At 39.0% G+C, this 19,874-nt stretch overlaps 1 protein-coding gene across 1 annotated transcript in view; it reads right to left on the bottom strand.

Annotated features, from left to right (window-relative positions):
* The window catches only part of LOC136858808 (serine protease inhibitor dipetalogastin-like), a 171,366-nt gene that overhangs the window by 74,749 nt on the left and 76,743 nt on the right, over positions 1-19,874 (bottom strand). The window contains exons 5-6 of the mRNA XM_068225748.1: positions 15,516-15,677; positions 8,023-8,208 (exon numbers count right to left, since the gene is read on the bottom strand). Of these exons, the coding sequence (XP_068081849.1) occupies positions 8,023-8,208; positions 15,516-15,677 (348 nt within the window). The remainder of the gene's footprint in view (positions 1-8,022; positions 8,209-15,515; positions 15,678-19,874) is intronic.

Below are 19,874 nucleotides of genomic sequence, written 5' to 3' on the forward strand. Positions count from 1 at the left end.
ATAGGATCTGCACCTTGGATGTATATATTATCAATTATGAGTTATGTGTACAGTAGCAAGAAGGGATTGTGCTCAATGGTATATGAAACAATCAGAGTTGTGTGTATATAGCCATATTATTATTATTATTATTATTATTATTATTATTATTATTATTATTATTATTATTATTATTATTATTATTGTTTGGACAAATTGTATTTCGTGTGTGCGAATACAATGCAGTAGACGCAATGTATATATCATTATTACAGTAAATTAAGTGTTCAGTTATGTCATTATAAGGTTATGTATGAAGTTTTATGGTAAATCATAATATGTGATATCATCGATTCACCAAGGGGGCGTTATGTGATAGTACATATATCACACCCCCGAATTATATGTAGAAGTTAGAGATATTATTGTCAGTATTCGATTTATTATTATTATTATTATTATTATTATTATTATTATTGTTATTATTATCAGTATTTCATTTGTATATTTTGCCATTTATATTTGTAAGGTGGAAGATATCCACATATGTAGGTATGAGTAATTTGTTTTGCACGAGTGGGAAAACATTGCTTTAATAACTCTGGTAATTTCTATGAGTCATGTGGCTACCCCAGTGTTTGTTGTGATGTACTTGTGTCGGGATATTCCATGAGTCATGTATATATCCCAGCCTGATGAGATGAGCTTGTTGTTGTATTAGGGAAGTTCGTTGACTCATGTAATAAACCCCAGACTTTGTTTATCTCTTGGGAGCAAGGAGAAGTTCTGGGCATGAGGTTCACTCATAGTTGGCTGGCAAGCACCAATCCAGACGTATCATCTGAGAGGAGGGGGATGTTGATGTCTATAAAGGTTGATCATACGGCGGCAACCAGGGACATTGTAATGTAACTACTACAACTACAAGCAGTAACACTGTATGAAGGAACGACAACTGGCACACTGTACGGGAAGGAAGTGGTGCTGATACACGATACTGGAGTGACACGGCTGCAATGGACTGGACTTAAAACGTTCGTGGAGCGTAGTCTTGTTATGTTCGTGGAAAGTGGCTGATTGTGGAGGGCCTGCGCATTTAGTATTGTAGCACTTGTGGCGGCCTGGCATTATATGTTGGTGAAAGCTATCTCAGACTTTCCATCATTTATGTTGAGGATCGACAGACGTGTGTATATATCTTTACAGCAAGTGTTAAAATATGTGAACACAGTATTACAAGGTACAGTATCTGTGTGATGTGATAACTGCCGATTATGAGAATCGGTAAGTCGAATTGATATAGAGACAGTGAAGGGTATTTATCTTCATGCATGTACATTGTTCATCGGACTATCTACAAATGGTAGCTTAGTTCTCGCTTTCGTTTTCCCACGGTTTTCATTATTGTTGTTGTTGTAAATATGGAGTCTTCCAGCAATATTTTGTGTGTGTATTATATGTATAATTTTGTGTGTTGATGAGGTGCTCATGCACGGATGTTGTTAAGAATATACAGTAGTTAGCTATTTTAGAATCAGTGGAGTTATTGATGAACCTAGGTGCAGTTCCTACCTATTTAGTCGTTTTCAGGAGGTTAGGTAAGGCCTGCAGCAGATGTACCAGTACGCAGCATTATGTACACGCCCCGGGATATAAAGTTTATCATGCTCTTATCTAAATTCGAGGGATCCATTCTGGTGAACTCTGGCGCCCATACTACGGACATTTCGGTTAATTATGCTTATTAATTTTATTAAGTTTTTGAGTAATTGTATTTATATATTTTTATTCATGATTTTATTTATTATGGTAGTCATCAAATAGTTACAGGTGGAACGTAATATCGTAGTGATATTTTACAGATAGGTTATCAACTAAATGGGGTATCATCTCATGACTTCTAAACCAAATCCCATGCGGCAAAAGTCCTAAAGGGCCTTGGCCTACCAAGCGACCCCTGCTTAGACTGAATGCCAGAAAATTACGAGGTGTCGTATTGTCGGCACGACGAATCCCCTCGGCCGTTATTCTTGGCCTTCTAAACGGGTCCACTATCTCACCGTGAGAAAGCTTCTCAAGATTGTAATCACGTACGCTGATTAGACCATGAACCAGCCCTCAGATCTACGTAAAAATCGCTGAATTGACTGGAAATCGAACTCAAGTCCTTTGGGTAAGTATCATGAATTCTACTTTTATTAATAATACTCTTCAACGCTAAAAATTGACACATTTTTGTCTTGTGAATTATCATTGAGTTTCTGGTAACTAAATTTACTACAGTTACTCTTTCCACATTGGCCTACTGTCCATTTCCCAGCTTGTGACCCCTTGGGATTAGAGTGAGATATTGGATTACAATTTCATAAAAGTTTGCACAAAAGTATTATTTTTCTCTCTTCAGATTGTGTATTGACATCCAACTTCTGAAGTACGCAAGTAAAATAGTCTTTCCACTGGATGGTAATAGTGGAACTGTCACCTCTTGGCCACTTCGGGCTGTTAAAACTTCCTGGTTACAATTTCCAGCATTCCTCTCAGTGCCTCGAGCTCAGCTCAGCATAATAATGAACATCGGTGTACAGTACTATTTAACATTATACTGTCGAACGTAAAAACAATAAATCGAAGGAGAATATCATTTTCGTAAATTGACTAGCAAATAGTTCTCTTTCTTCTACTTCTGAATGGTAGACGCAGAAGATGCGGTACGGAGAATTTAGACCAAAATGATATCTCCGTGTTCAGTCTGAGTGAGTCACTGAGCAAGGTACATCTACAAAACAACCAAGCTTGCTTGTAGTTTTACATGATTGTTGGTGTCATGCCCATTGAACTGCCACTCAGTATAATTTAATTGTGAGACCATAGAAATTTATGAGAAAGCATCTTTGAGTTTAAGAGAACTTTCGGGTAGATGGTGATACCCTGAGTGAAACTCACGCACATGCAGGCGCGATACGATCGTGTCGAACAAAGCACTTCCGTAATCGCGGAGCGCGGTGAAGGACGAGAGCACGGCCTTGCTACACTACTGTATGTGGCAACAAGTGGCCCCGGAAGTGGAGTCAGTGTTGGGGATATCCGACATACCATCAACGTCATCCTCAATGGCATGCTAAGAAGTTGGCCCTTTTGTGAAGACTGTTATACAGGTTTTATTGCACAGTCAGCAGATCATTGCTTCGTTCAAGTATCTGTTAAAACACTCTGAACATGCTATCCAAGACAGACAATATCCGTCAGGATGAATAGCTCAGGCGGTCGAGCTCTGGCCTTCTGAGACCAACTTGGCAGATTTGATCCTAGATCATTCCGGTGGTATTTGAAGATGCTTAACGATTTACTGGTACGTAAATGAACTCCTGCGGGGACAAAATCCCGACACCTCGGCGTCTCCGTAAACCATTAAAATGTAGTTAGAACGTAAAACCAATAACATTGTTATACAGATGTGTCCCTTTGAGTGGTATGGTAGTCCACTGGCATAATAACCGTCTTCTCATCGTGACGGTGTCCGCCCCCGATCAGCATTATTATTTGCCGTCCTCGGAGATCCGAAATAGATTCTGACCATTTGTGCAGATTTAAAATATTCAGCAGGCCTGGTATTAGATTAAGTAGGTACCTACATCCAGGTCACCTCCATTAGAAGTGTGCCTAATAAAGAGCTCTTGCCTTCTCACCCCAGCTTGGCAGGTTCGATCCCGGCTCAGTCCGGTTGTATTTGAAGGTGCTCAAATACGTCAGCCTCACGTCGGTAGATTTACTGCAACGTTAAAGAAATCTTGCAGGACTAAATTCTGGCACCTCGGCGTCTCCGAAAACCGTAAAATAATTAGTGCTATGTAAAGCCAATAAAATAATAATAAATATTATATTGTATGTTGTTGTTATTATTATTATTATTATTATTATTATTATTATTATTATTATTATTATTATTATTATTATTATTATTATACCATCTCGAAATACAGTATACGAGGACTCTTTCGCTGAGTGGCCGGCGTCTTGGCCTTTGGTCCTCGGAGCCCTGCGTTCGATTCTGGATAGGTACGAGGTATTGTGATGTTAAACGGTTATTTCCCTTGGCCGAGGGATCTGGTGTTTGTGCTGAGCCCAATTTTGCTGAAACTCACACATCATACAACACCGTTCCTCACCATACAAACATACAGTTTCCTGTAAACAGCAAACGCCTAGTACCCTCGTCGAGAGGTTGGGGGGGGGGGGGTGCGTCCAAATCCGCCTAATGACGGCTGCATCACGGTGGCAATACAGATTCGATATTAATAATTATTAGCACGACGGTCTGACGGTGGTGCTTCGAATTCTGACCAAAGCCCATGTAACCCCTCCATTGGACTAGGTTGCTGTGGGTTAATAACTCGTACAACTAAATCAAACTCATTAACAGATCATACGAAATTTATGCCGGCTGGACTTTATGGACTCGACGTTTGCAATGAAAAGCAGGACGCAAATAGGATTCTGAAATATTAAAACTACGAAATTGGCAGACCGAGATAAGTAAGTAGAGAAATGAAAAGGTGTAAACTGGAGATATTTAGATGAGTGAAACAAGATGGACAGGCTACGGAGAAGCGAGTACAGGAGAGGGTGGTTTATTCATTTACTATGGAAGACAAGAAAATGAACAGCATTCAAATGGAGTGGATGTCTTACAAAGAAAGTAAAATATAGCATTATTGAATGGACCCCTGTATCACACAGAAAGATTACTGTATGAATAACCAAAGTTAGACCTGTAAACATAGTGCAGTGCTACGACCAACAGAGGTAGGAGAAGAGGAAGAGAAGGAGAGCTTTTACGATAGGCTGACATCAACACTGGCAGGGATAAAGAAGAAGGACGTTGTGGTATTGAAGGGAGATCTAAATGAAAAAAATTGGTAGTGAAAATGAAAGCAGGGAAATCATCATTGGTAGACATGGAATATGAAGAGGAAATAATAATGGACGGAGATTCATTGACCTGTGCAGTAATTTTGGATTGTTTATTGGTAGATCGCTGTTTCCACATAAGAACTGCGAGAATATCTCGTGGTATCACCTGATCTCTAACAGAAAACCGAATTGATCACTTGGAAATAAGTAAAAGATAGAGACATTCACTCCTGGATGTGAGGAATGAGTGTGGAGCAGATGTATGGAGCAACCATCACCTTATGATTGGTGACATTATATTGAAGGTGGCACCACCAGTAAACCAGGCAGCAGTACAAAAGAAATGTTTCAACTCATGAAATTTGGGAAACTTGAAGTGCAAAATAAATTTAATTGAAGAACAGGTTTGAGGCCCTCGCTGAACAACTAGATGAAGAGGTAAAGACCAAATGGAACACAGTCAAGGAACTGTTTCTTGACACATGTGAAGAGATGGTGGGCTACAGAGAACCAGGAAGGAAATATCGGATGACGCTTGGGAATAAATCCAAAAGCGAAGAGAGTGCAAGGCACTCGTCAGCTCTAGTAGATCAAGAAACCAGTAAGCAGCAGCAATGGCAAAATATAGGGAGGCCAAAAAGGAGGTTAAGAACAAGCGTTTACAGACCAACTGGCAGCACAAGCAGAAGAAGCAGCAAGAACCGGTAACAGCAAAGAAGTATTTTCCATTAGGAGAAAGCTTTCTAGGAGGAACTATTCAGTGATGAAATCAGAGATGCAAACAGAGTAGCCTTGATGTCTGAGACACAACAATTGGAAATATGGAGACAGCACTTCATTGAAGTACTCAATGAACTCTGTGAGGAAACAAGAACTGAAGAAGGTGAAACAACTTCGGAGGATCCCTACATATTGGTAAAACCACCAACACGACAGGAGTAGTGTAAGTAGTGAAACAAATGAAGAGTAGCAAAGCACCCGGTGTGGATAGCATTATTCCAGAAATCCTAAAGGTAGATCCATATGTAACATGAGAAATTATGGAGCCACTTCTAACACTAATATGGAACGAAAAACACCTTCCTGAGAAATGGAAGGAGGGCACCCTCATCAAGATAGCGAAGAAGGGTGACCTCTTATATTTTAATAACTGGAGAAGAGTTACATTGCTCTTATGTGCAGGAAAAGTGAAGTCAAGAGTCATACTGAACAGAATCAGTGAGAAAGGCAACGAATAGAAAGCGTGGCATTCAGTTGGGATTAAATAACCGATTGGAAGAACTGGATTATGCGGATGACGTCTGTCTTCTTGCATAAAGTTTTCGGGATATGGAAATCAAACTGAATGACTTAAAAGTAAAAGATAAATGAGTGGGCTTAAAGAAAAATAACAAAAAATGTAAGGAAATGCGCATAAACCATTGTAATAATTCTAGCTTGACTCTAGATGGAAAGGATATAGAAAGGGTAGAGGAATTTAGCTACTAAGGAAGCACAGTCAGTCAGGATGGAGGTACTTTCAGAGAAGTGATAAATCGTATAAATAAAGCTAAAGGAGCTTTTGCACAGTTACGATCAATATGAGGATTCCGTTTCCGTCACATTCTTTTAAAAACGAAGCTTTGGATATTCAACTCAAATGGTAAATCTGTGTTACTGTGTGGAAGTGAGACCTTGAAAGTGACCATTACGACAAGGTTAAAGACTTTTATAAATCGTTGTTTGATGTACATTATGAGAATATGGTATCCAAAGACCATCTCTAGATGGCCACATGACAAAGTCCCATACAGTAACAGATAATGCAAAGAAATTGAGATGATTTGGGCACACCCTGAGAAGACCGCAAGAAAATATCACAATGCAGGCATTGAGCTGGAATCCACAAGTTAATCGCAGGCAGGGCAAACTGAGGATTACCTGGAAGAGGACCATAGACACGGAAATTGATGGAGTCAACAAGATATGGAGATAGGTGAAAACATTGGTGGCAGATGAACAAGCTGGAGAAATTTCGTCGAGGCTCTATGCCCCACCTAGAAATAAGAATAAATAAGTCAGGTCAATTTTTGTGCAAGCTGAGTAAACCGTAGTGCCATGTGCACCTCCAGAAGTGTAAATCTCGTTTTAAGTCATAAGTAGTTAGGGCAAATAGGAAGATGCAGGCGCGGGACAAACCCAATAAGGCCATTAATGCTAGCTGTAAACAACTCCCTGTCAGGCTGCAAATTGTTCCATATTATGTGGAGTGTGTTCACATGTCATACGTTGCGTCCACTCGTCCACCGAACTGTGTCATTGAACTGTGACCTTGGTAATCACCTATAACCTTTCATGTACTTCATGTTTCTTAACAACTATGGAATATTTCAACAGGATAATCAAAGCCAAGATTGTCTGAGACTTGGCACTACTTGCTCGAGGGGCATCTTGGTGAGTTCCAGCACATGATCAAACCCACGTTTTTACCAAAGATTTCCCAATAAAGTATTTATGTCACATGGTGGAAAGGCCCGTTTAGACCATAGATTCTGCACCTGCAAATATCAGGCAACCAAGAGAAGCAATCCAGACAACTTAGCTTCAAATCACTTGCGGAACCGTGACACGTAGAACTGCTGCACTTTCCTGGCGTCGAGGAAGTCCTACAGGTTTATTTGACAGATATACCATTACTTTAGGCTTATCATTGCATACACCACTTTCATGACAATGATGAAGATAATGATGTGAACACTCTGCCTGCACAACATTAACGTTTGAGTGAACTGTCTAAAATCACCAAAGATTGGTTATACTTTCTTTCTTCCCTAGTCTTTCAATCAACGGGGAAAATTTCGGAACTGAGATCGCTCTAGGTTCGCGTACTTACATATTATTTGTGATTTTTATGTTTATTGTATTCATTTCTAGTTATTTGAATTTATAACTTGGCTATTAATCAAGAAACTTAAACTAATAACTTTTCCCAGAAACTTCTTCAGTCTGTGTGCACGACATAGGCCCTGTAGATGTCGGAATCAGAGTTAATATTGCAAAGACGTAATTGACATTCCATCTGAGCTACGTCATTCCAAAGCTGAATTTATATGAAAAAGAACGTTATCATTATTATATGATATATAAACTTACCCTCAGCAATCTGTTGACGTTCGATGGCACACTGCATGACGTACGGATTAGGATATGTTACTCCATTTGAGGCACATACGGGGAGCCAGTTAGCCACATTGTCCGCATAAATGCACATCCTAAAAGGACTTATGGTTAGGTTTATGTCTTCCAACCTGCATGGCCCATCGTGCTGAATGCGCAGTTCTGTAAACAGTCCCAAAAGTGGACACAAATTATTACTGAAATGAAAAAAATCATAGAATAGTAGGAAGTAACTTGTATGATATCAAATTAATCTGAAATTTACTATGAAATTTTGAACCGTAACACTTTGCCCACGGCCCTCTATCCTGTAATACTTGGAGATTACCATTCAGAAAGATATTATCAAGATCCTAATTACTAAAATGAGAGGTGAAATAGAAGTGCAAGCTTGATTAATATAGAATTTATATAATGGCCATATCGTGATTATATATTTACGTGATGTTTACGCACGCCTACAGTATACTGTATTTAAGGTTCATTTTCCTTCCCACAATCGCATAGGAAAATGAATACAATGAACATCGCGGCTAGAAGGCGTGACAGGTCTTAAGGAAAATAATCGAATAATGGATATAAAAAGCATTGTAACGAGGTATTGATTCTTCACCGACGATATACCGTATATATTTCAGTTATTTCAATATAACCGAACGATCAAAAGATTGGAATTACAGTATAATGAAATGGCTTTGCATATAATGGAACATAGAGGAAGAGTACCAAATGTTGCATTTCGTGTTTCTAAATTATTTAGAAAGATCATTAGACATTGTCGCCAGCATTCATAGGTAATGTCCCTGTAAAGTGGGGTTTTCCTCCCGAACGCGCCGTGAGCGGAGTGTTGGCGAACAGCACGTAAAAACACTGCTACGTGCTCCAGAGACAACTGCTGGTCCCAAAAAGAAATATTGTATTTGTTTCTTCTTTCCGCTATTTTCTTCTCTCAGACATAGTGATACCGGACAAGGATGATATACAGAATAAAATCAAAGCATGTACTATACTGTATATGTTTGGCTCACCCTGTACCTGAACATATGAGTCAAGTTCTCATAATTTGCCATAGGATATATGGACACCAAATGTTTGTAACTCTTTTGCAGAACATCATTAATAGAAGGCAAATAGGAGTGTGTGTAAGCCTTTTATAGACAGATATAGATACGAAGCTGTTATTTAAGTATACGCAGTCAGTAAGTGAACATCTTTGGGTGAGGACAAGTACCTGCCCTATATCATAACAACTGTTTCAGACAAATGTTACGGTTGTCCTGCTCTACATATATTTTTCTTTTAAATTCTTGTTATTACTGTATGGCCTCTTTTTCGTTTTGCGAAACAAGCTTCCTGAACCTAGGATTTTTCTTTCATTATGTGTTACTTGAATGTAGAATATCGGCTCCTAAGAAGCAATACCTCGTATCTCACAATGCTTTTGCTGTCCATTATTTTCCTTAAGAGTGGTCACACCTCCCAGACCCGTATGGATATGCAGTTCATCAGAACAATTTACGTTGTGTTCATTTTGGTATGCAGGTGTATGAATGGAAATATACCTTATATACAGTATACTGTAGGAGTGTGCAAATGCGTCTTGCGAATATACATCTCTACAGTGCTGTATGGTAAGGTTCATTTTCGTTTACAAGTAACCATAGGAAAATGAACACAACGAAAATTGTTGTGATGGACTGCATAGTTATAAGAGGCTGACAGGCGTGACCTGCCTGAAGGAACATAATGGATAGGAACAGCATTGTGAGGTACGAGATATTGCTTCTTAGGCTGGACTATCCTGGTTCCGGAATGAGACAGCACAAGTTAAAAACACACAAAGAAAGAAAAACGCCCCCGAAACACAATATTAAAATGAAAAACAGAGAAGAGACTTACCTTAAGAAGGGCAGGGTGTCACTAATTAACCATGGATCAATGCATATCCTGGTACAGTACGAATGTTTCAAGAGTTAATAAAAGAAGAAACACCTTTTGGAGGAACTTAACCAATTTTAATTCTGAAGGAAAACAAATTAAATAGAAATCACCAAATTTAATAGTCGTCCTCAAATGAGTTAAGGGGGAAAATCTCTAGAACATAATTTAAATTAACAGCTCAGGAACATTAAAATTATTTAAACACGGTCAGCCGACGCACAAGAAAAGAAAAGGAAAGATAAAAACATTACAAATACAGCACCTTACAATAACGTAATTCACACCTCGGTAACTTCATGGTTTTTGTTATTAAAATAGAATTACACACTCATATGATTAGATTTCTTCTTGTAACTTTTAATTACACTTCTTTAGTATCGACTACCTTCCACGGAGTTTCCCCAAACATATCATAAACATCAGTTACAAGATGGAATTTACATCGGTTACAATAACCGCGCAAAAGGAAGAAAAATTCGCTCGAAAAAGGGGAGAAAAGCACAAATATAACTCAAAATGGAAAAATGTACGTGAAAATAATACTCCAAGCGCTAATTTTATATAGAAAATCAATTACACCAATGAACTGTACTATCGATATGAAGCAGATCGATGTGCATTGTAAGATCAGGGAAAAGAGAATTGTTGTTTATGCTTTGGATTAATGGCGACTGTCAATAAAGAGATTGTTTATTTCGTTTAAATCGGGAGTGTCAGCTGTTGATGACGAAGTTTCTTACGTGGGCAACGTCAAATATGAAGTCGGCCCTGGATGTAGTAGAGATTTACACTACACCTTTCTTACAAATTACGAAAAAAACGGGAGACAACGGAGAAGACCACTTGTCTATTGTCAGGGGTACCCTTCGTTTTTATTATTGACTCGGGATCTACTTGCGATATTATTGACTAAGAAACTTCGAAGGAATTTAAAAGGAAGCAGGTAACCGATAAAGTAAAATTACTAAATAGTTAACAAGTGAGAACTTACGGTAGAACCGATCCGTTGGGTTTTTTAGGAGAGTTTGAGGCGGACATAACGCGTTCCAGTAGAACAATTAGTACAGCTGTTGTAGTTATTAAAGGTTCCTCGGCTACAAAACTAGGAGTATTAAACATTTCTGAGCAGGTTAACGAGACGGTGGTTTCTGACACATCGAAAGTGGGCAAAATAAAGAATTTTAGCTTAAATTACCAATCGATCCGAATGTCCCACCAGTTATTCAACCTCTGCGGTGGGTGCCATTGGCAATGAAACAAAAAGTAGCACAACGTATCCTTGAGCTAGAGCAAAATGACATAATTGAAAAGGCTGAAGGACCGCCAGGATGGGTTTCCCCTCTTGTACCAATTCCAAAAGGTGACAGCGTTAGATTGTGTGTCGATATGCAAATGGCAAATAAAGCTGTACTAAACACTACCCATCCCTTACCAACCATGGAAAACCTACACCCTGAAATTAGTGAAAGCAAATACTTTTCAAAGTTGGATGTTAGGCCAGCTTTTCACCATGTAGAGTTACATCCAGACTCACGGGAGATTACCACATTCAGCACACATTTAGGCTTTTATAGGTTCAAGCGACTAATGTTTGGTTTGAATCAGGCAGCTCCAGAGTTCCAAAATATAATCGAGCATCTGATAAGGAACACGATTCCGAGTTTACGTATCTGTTGATGACATTCTGGTCTATGAGGAAACAAAAGAAATACATGATTCAAGCTTTAAAAAGGTTCTTGAAGTTTTTAGCGAGCATGGAATTGAACTGAATGAGGAAAAGTGTGAATATGGTAAAACTTCCATTAAGTTCTTGGGTCACATTATATCAGCAAATTGCATTAGGCCTACCGAAGACAGAGTGGCGGCTCTGAAGAATTTCAGGAGACCGCAAAATGTGTCTGAGCTGAGAGGTTTTCTAGCCCTACTGAATTAAGATTTATTCCTAACATATCAACCTTGACAGAACCACCGCGACAGCTTACACATAAATCTGCACAGTTTGTATGGAAACAAGTACACCAAGAGGTTTTTAATAAAATAAAAAAGTACTTACATCTAGCTCAGTTGTAGGATATTTCAACCCCAAGGACGAAACGGAAGTGATGGCAGACGCTGGCCAAAAGATTTGTTGCTGTGCTGATACAACGGAACAATGAAGGGATCCCACGCATAATTTGCTACGTTAGTCGCAACCTGTCGAACGTTGAACAAAAGTACTCTCAGACTGAGAAATAAGCACTTTGGATAGTCTGAGCGTGTGAGATTTTCCTGACGGGCAAGCACTTTTGCTTGTATACGGACCACAAACCACTAGAGGTAATTTTTGGGCCTAGATCATAACCCTGCGCGAGAATTGAACGTCGGCTCCTGAGACTCCAATCTTTTGACTTCCAAGGTAAGTATGTAAAGGAGAAAAGTAACATAGCAGATCCTTTATAACGGTTAAGTGAGAATTCAATCGGTGAAGGCAAGAAGAATACGTGCATTTGGCTACGTATTTGGCACCAGTTGCATTATCTTTGGAGGAAATAGATGAAACTACAAAAATTGATCTCACTCTAGAAAAGATTCGGTCACATTTACAAACAGGGTGTTGGAATCGTAATGATGTTGACCTCCTTCCATTTCGGGCGATGATATTTCAATTGTGCGTCATGAACAATATATTACTGAAAGAAACTAAGTTGGTAATTCCGAAAATTTTACAAACTAGGGTCCTCAGTTTGGCACACGAGGGTCATCCGGGAATTTTAGAAATTAAAAACAGACTCAGATCTGAAGTATGGTGGCCCGGAATGGACAAAGCAGCGGAACGGACAGTGAGAACATGTCTGGGTTGTTAGATTACCAGTAAACCCGAGAAGCCCGAAAAAATATCCCCGACAGTAATTCCTAAAATGCCTTGGGAAGGAAGGAACGAACGAACGAGCGATATTCTGGGTCCTTTTCCTAATGGGGTACAACTATTGATCGAGATAGATTATTTTATCCGTTTCATGGAAGTGACAAAAATAAGTAGTACTGATTTTAAAAGCATAATAAAGACCCTAGATGGTATTTTTCTCAACAGATAACGACACGAACTTTGTTAGCGCAGAGACGAAACATTACCTCCAACAGTGCGGAATTCATCAGCACAAAGTTACCCCGTTACACCCACAAGCAAATGGCTCAGTGGACAGACTGAACCCAGGGATAACTCGACGGCTACAGATTGCCAATGCCATGAAATTAGATTGGGAGTTAGAACTAAACAAGTACCTACTGATGCACCGGAACCATAAGCACCAGACTACACGGGTTAGTCCGGCGGAGTTATTTTTTAACAGAAAATTGAGAGGAAATATTCCCGGTCTGGCCCCATACAAAACAGAAAAACATTAGCGGATGTTGTGGAACGAGACCTTATTCAAAAAGTTTATAAAGGGAGAATACGCGGACATTAGACGTGGGGCCCGAGAAAATAAATTATCAGAGGGCGACAAGGTTTTGATGCGTAACCCCAAAGTAAACAAATTTTCAACTACATTTGGACCCACACCTTTAAAAGTCGTCAAGAATAATGGCAACGCTGTGACAAAGAGACTTCAGATGGTAGATAAATAATTCGCAACTCCACTTTCTTCCGGCCTTTTTATGAGTTGTTGTCTGAGGACGAGTAGGAGAGTGTGAAAGACCAACCAGAGGGACCAGAAGAAGAAAAAATCAACCAGAGTAGAAACAAGCAGAAGGGAGCCAAGAATCGGGACCGATACGAAGTCAACGGGAGAGGAAACCCCCAGGATTTTTGTCAGACTACGATTTAAAATTTTAAAAATTAAAAAACGAAAAAGGAGTGATGTAGTGTACTATCGATATGAAGGAAATCGATGTGTGTGTTGTACGATCAGGGAGAATAGAATTGTTGTTTATGCTTTGGATGTAATGGCGACTGTCAATAAAGAGATTGTTTATTTCGTTTAAATCGCTATTTATTCAGTACAACCAGCCAGGTCAATCAACCATCAACAATAGTAATCAACACCATCAACATAGCAACGACCAAACGAGGTGATGGAACAACCAATCCCGGCAGAAAACACAACAATAAGAATCACGCACGAGATTAACCAAAGAGAAAACTTTACCAAACAGGAAATTACGAGTTAAATTAAAATAAAAGGAAAGGACAACAGAAATCAGGTATTAAGAATGGGATCTACCCAAAATTTTAAAACACTTGCGGAAACTCACGTGGTCACCTTTAACATGGTTTTATTAGGTAATACAATAATAGGGCAAAGATGCCTGCTGAATAACAATAATCTAAGAAAGATTGTTCCAGTTCAACGAAATTTAGCTCAACTCTTAACATCAACTCAGGCAAAATACTTGCATGCTATGAGGTACCTGTTTCCATTAGTTCATCAAGAGGTATATAAAAACTACCAAATCACATTTCAAAATTCTAATTTCTGACACAAATTCTGGAACAATTTTCACGGAATATATTTGTCAGTCATAATGCTGGCGTACGTTAATAACACTAGTACCTACCTTAATTTCTAACAAGTGTATCCAAGAACTTACTGTACTCTATTAAAATTCGCTCTGAGAAAGGAAATGCTTTCCCTAAAATATATGGAGGTGTTTAGTGCCATTCTCCCAGTCCAGAAATCCAAGAATAACGGCAGAGAGAATTCGTTGCGCTGACCCCACGACACCTCGTAATCTGCAGGCCTTTGGACTGAGCAGCGGTCACTTGGTAGTCCAAGGCCCTTCAAGGACTGTAGTGCCATGGGGTTTGGTTTTAGTGCCATTATACCTACATTCTAGAGAGGAAATATGTTTTACAAAACTTACTTTTAGCCTTCCTCCAATTAAAGAAGTTTACTGTGTTTGATTTCTTTAGCTCATATGGTTCCTGAGAAAAGTACAGCTAAAGATTAGAATACGTCACTTTTGGATAATGCAATGATAGCTGGCAGCTGAAGTGCAGTGATAGTACTGCTGCCATGTTTAAATGACAATCAAAGTAAACTTTTTGTTGCAGGAACGTACATATATTTTGTATTCTTGAAAGATGACTCCATTCTGAGAGGTGAAGATCCGAATGTGTTTTGATAACTTGTAACATCCAAGTGGCCTTAGATAATTTACTGGCTATCCGTGTACTGCGTCAGGAAGTTATAAATTTGAATTTCAGAGAATAGTATTAATGGAAATTAAAAAGTAAATATTACAAGACAAAACATATTTCTTGAACAGCTCACTCAAGTTTCCTTGGTGGGCTTTCCATTCCAAGAGTCTGTCCTCAGTTGTAAGCTATTCATTTTCTGTTGTTAGTAGTTACTAAACATCACCAATAATATCACGGTAACTCGTATTACGTAAAGTGCTGAAGTGTTCTGTAACCGACGAAGCTTGAAGGTCAGGACAAGAACTCGTCATCTAATAAACAAAAGGGCATCTGTAACAAATTTTCAACATTCTGGTCGAAAACTTGCTGGCGTTCAGGCTTAACAATGCAAAAACTACTTAAAACTCACCAGGATTATGCTCTCGCAAACACATGATAGCGCTGTGGCTAGCGTAGGTGACTCCATTACTCCCACACACTGGTGTCTCGCGACCGTAGCGGCTGCTCATCATATCTCGACACTGCGACATCTTCACTTCGGAACATGGACCATGCTTCTCCAGAGTAATGTCTGTAACAATTCGATCTGAGCGTTCATTTCATGATATTAGCTTCCAGATTCATGAATGTGATTTCGTCAAAGAATACCTCGTTTATGTTGTTCTTAATTGATGATAATAATAATAATAATAATAATAATAATAATAATAATAATAATAATAATTTTAAGTATTATGATATTTCAGGTAATCGAAATTCGAAAAGCCTGATGTTATGTCGCCCTCGTGTTACGACTCTACGTTCTGAACCTTATATATTCCTTGGCAGAATAGAGGAAGAAGTCCTCGTGCCTCATCCCTTGTTCGCGGATTCGATCCCGACTGAAGCAGTAGGTTTTTATACGTCTGGCTAAACTCATGATACCTCATGAGACCTCGGCTAGCGCATTCTGCATCCACACGACAATATCATTTCGACCTTCAAAAATTGTCGGTAAAAATTCATTTGGCTAAAAAATGGTAGCTCAAGGGTGTGTCAAACGTTTATGTAGGCCGCCTATATGACACCATTTCATAAGATCTGTAAACCAGCAGCTGATATTATTATTATTATTATTATTATTATTATTATTATTATTATTATTATTATTATTATTATTATTATTATTATTATTATTATTACGGAATGAGTTGCTTGCGTCGAGTGGTCTGTGAAGCTGTAAGCTGGCAATCGGGAGATGATGGCCTCGAACCCCACTGTCGGCAGCCCAGAATAAAAGGTCCTACATTTCAACCGCCAAAGGACAGAATTACATTAATAAAACGTCTGCAACCTTCCCCTTGAACTACCCGTAAGCACGATCACATGTTTAGGTAAATTCTGCCGTTACCTTGTAGCGCTGGGCCTTCTTCAAGCCGGCCGCTACCCTGCCTCGCTAGTCCTCTCTGGCCTCCGTCAAGTCGCACTCTCAAGAACTGGAGCAATTCAGACAAGGCGGCCCTAAAGTGCCCTCCTTATATAGTTCCGTAGGGGAAAGTTCCAGACTAAATTAAAATACCATATGTTGATAGGTTGAATTTACATACACACTCCCGGGTTTGTTTGGCTAGGGAATATAGTTACAAACATGTGATAGGTAGATTACAATAGAGGAGGAACCAGCTGAACTTCGGTACATTAAAAAACTTCAAAAAAAGGTTTACCGATAATAAAAACGAAATTTCTTAAGCTATTTTTTGTTTTTAGTACACCAGATATAATTGAAAACTAGATGGAAGAGCCATTTCACCATCGACGAAGAAAGGTTTTGAAAGATTGTTAAAGTTCATGCCCGCTGGCATAGATTGCCGTAGAGAAGGCGCGCAGTTTAAGTAGCCGCAGAAGGTGTACCCCTGGTACAATAAGTATCGATATTTCCATAATCCTCAGGCACATAATCGAGTGCCTTGGTCTACCGTAATATACATAGATTTTAAGTATTACATACAGCAAAATAATTGTTCAATGTTAATTAAGACATTATTTCACTATCATTTTTAAGGTAAGTTTCAAAGTCAGTCAGAGTTGGATTTGATTTACAATGAAGTAGTCTTTTATATCGTTGGTGGTCCTAAATTTATTTTGCTTAATATAAAATAGATGCATTTCTAGATATGTACCTGCAAGTTATATACCTAGTAAATAATGTTCCTTCAGATGTAACCCATAAGAATCACGTTCATGGATTTCTGTAACTGCATACTATGGACCAATGTTTTTAGAATATCTGTTTAAGAAATATTTCGATGTTTCACATCTGTTTTGGTCCTAAACTTTGAAAGCCTCAGATTACTACAAATAACGTAGGCCTGCACAGTTTTCCGGTATATGTGTGGGAGTTCCTTCAAATATGGTATCATGCCGAATTTTCTCTCTTTGAAGAAGACTTCGTTGGCTTCTAGAAAGGTATTAAATTGCACCTCATTCATAGTCTTTAAACTCTTAAGACGTTTAGCTCTCTTCTCCCTCGTTTCTAACATTTACAGAAGATACCATTACCTATCCCGCACACGTACTACTGGCTCTTCCCAATTACCCCTTCTCCTCTCCGTTCATGGCGTTATTATTTGGTTCTACTTTTATCTTACACATAGTGGATAAGCGATTCTTCATCACTTTGATTAAACATTCGAACCAATCAGTTGTCGTCGTGTGTTCTGAAGAAGCTATCGCAGTTTCCTGGTGTTCCTGACCTTCGTGACAATGTTGTTGTTCGGGTAAGTGCGCCAGTAATATTGCTGTCAATTGAACGTCGCACTGACACAGACAGGTCTCATGGCGACGATTGGGAAGGGCTAGGATCGGAAGGGAAGTGACCGTGATCTTAATTTAGGTATAGCCGGATGTGAAAGTGGAAAATCACGGAACACATCTTCAGGGTTGTCGACAGTGGGGTTCGAGAAACCATCACCCGAATGCAAATTCACAGCTACGTAACCCAAACCCTGTGGACAACTAGCTCGCTTGTAATCTGATTACCGCAATTCCTTAATACGGTGAACTCATCGATTCTCCACATTACTTCCAGGGCACTAAAATATCTACCCACGGCGAACATAAAAATTTCACCGTGACCCGAGTTTTGCGTTAATGTCGTTAATTTCTAGCTTAACGGATATAGCATAATGTCCTTTGTAGACCTATTTGTAGAGGCATTTGACACTTACAACACAGGTGCAAGCTTCCATATTGTTACTAGCGTTGATTTTTTATAACATTGGATTATACCAAATCAACTGTCAATATATAGGCTATATATATAGAGCGAGAGATAATAATAATAATAATAATAATAATAATAATAATAATAATAATAATAATAATAATAATAGTACTTGCTTTACGTCCCACTAGCTACTTTTACGGTTTCTGGAGACGCCGAGTTGCCGGGATTTTCCCCCGCAGGAGTTCTTTTACGTGGCAGTAAATATACCGACACGAGGCTGAAGTATCTGAGCACCTTCAAATACCACTGGATTGAGCCAGGATCGAACCTGCCGAGTTGTGGTCAGAGGGCCAGCGCCTCAACCGTCTGAGCCACTCAGCCCGGCTTTATATATAGAAAGATCAGCAAGCAAAACTCGCTTTTCTAATTCTGAAAGATTATTAATACTACTCGACAAATTGATAATACGATGATTTAAAAAATCTTCCGCGGCGCAAGCTGAAGCCCCGGAGTCAGCTGCGAAACTTCGTCACAGTATCCATTCGGCTAACCATGCTTGCGTACTTCCGTACTTTGCAAAAGACGTAGTGGTGACCGGCGAGGTATTCAAAGTAAAAGAAGGCATTCCGTAGATTTATTTAACAAAAGTGGTATTTCTCCTGAACAGTACAGTACAGTACAGTACTGCTCAAAAAAGGCTAATGCGGTGAGGTACAATTGCATTGGCCGTGGAAGCAAGCTGAATGAAATAGTCCTTCATTTTCTAACGAAATTTTTACGTTACAGATTTGTAAGCATCCCATCTTTTTTTTTAATGTGCATACGTTCAGTACACAGTATCTTACTTTCATCATTGATATTGGTTAAGACCATTTGAAAAGAATTGGTGCGCACAACACACTTTTTGGTAGTACGGTGGCCATATTTCAATTAAAACTAAGTACATGTTATACCTAAAACGGCTAAAACCAAATCCGTGTCGAACTCTAAGAATTTTCTCGGTTGCTGGGAATTTTTCTAAATTTGTAAGTTTTCTATCATCATGTCTGGCCCTCGCGAAGTCCTCCATCCCGGGTACTTGCGCAAGGAGGAATTGGTCTATGAGTTACTCATTAGAAATGTTCAATCTGAAGGCACGGTTGCGGCAGATACTTCCAAACTTAAAGAGTCATTATAATTGCCAATTTGTATCCCAATTTTAGGGGAGAAGGAAATTGATGAGGCTCTATCCACTATCACTGACAATACCACCGAATTAAAATCAGCAGTAAGTTTTCCTGAAGTAAGCGATCCATCTGCTAACCAACCTAAAAGACGTCTCTCAACTCTCTAGGCCGTCACCAATTATGTCACCCTGTTTTAGTAGTTTGCTCCATCAATTGGCTATGCTGCTTAGGGGAATTTCTAAATTTTCTGTAAACTACACTAAAGATGTCATTTCATTTCTCAGATTCCTTGTTGAATTTCAAGATAACGCTCTAGTCTTTTCGCTCTCTCATTCCCAAATTCTTCAAATCATTTATCCATATTCAGTAGGCGTCCTCTCGGACAAAATAGTTAAGG

Source organism: Anabrus simplex, chromosome 1 (genome assembly GCF_040414725.1).
Source record: "Anabrus simplex isolate iqAnaSimp1 chromosome 1, ASM4041472v1, whole genome shotgun sequence".
Lineage (NCBI taxonomy): Eukaryota > Metazoa > Arthropoda > Insecta > Orthoptera > Tettigoniidae > Anabrus > Anabrus simplex.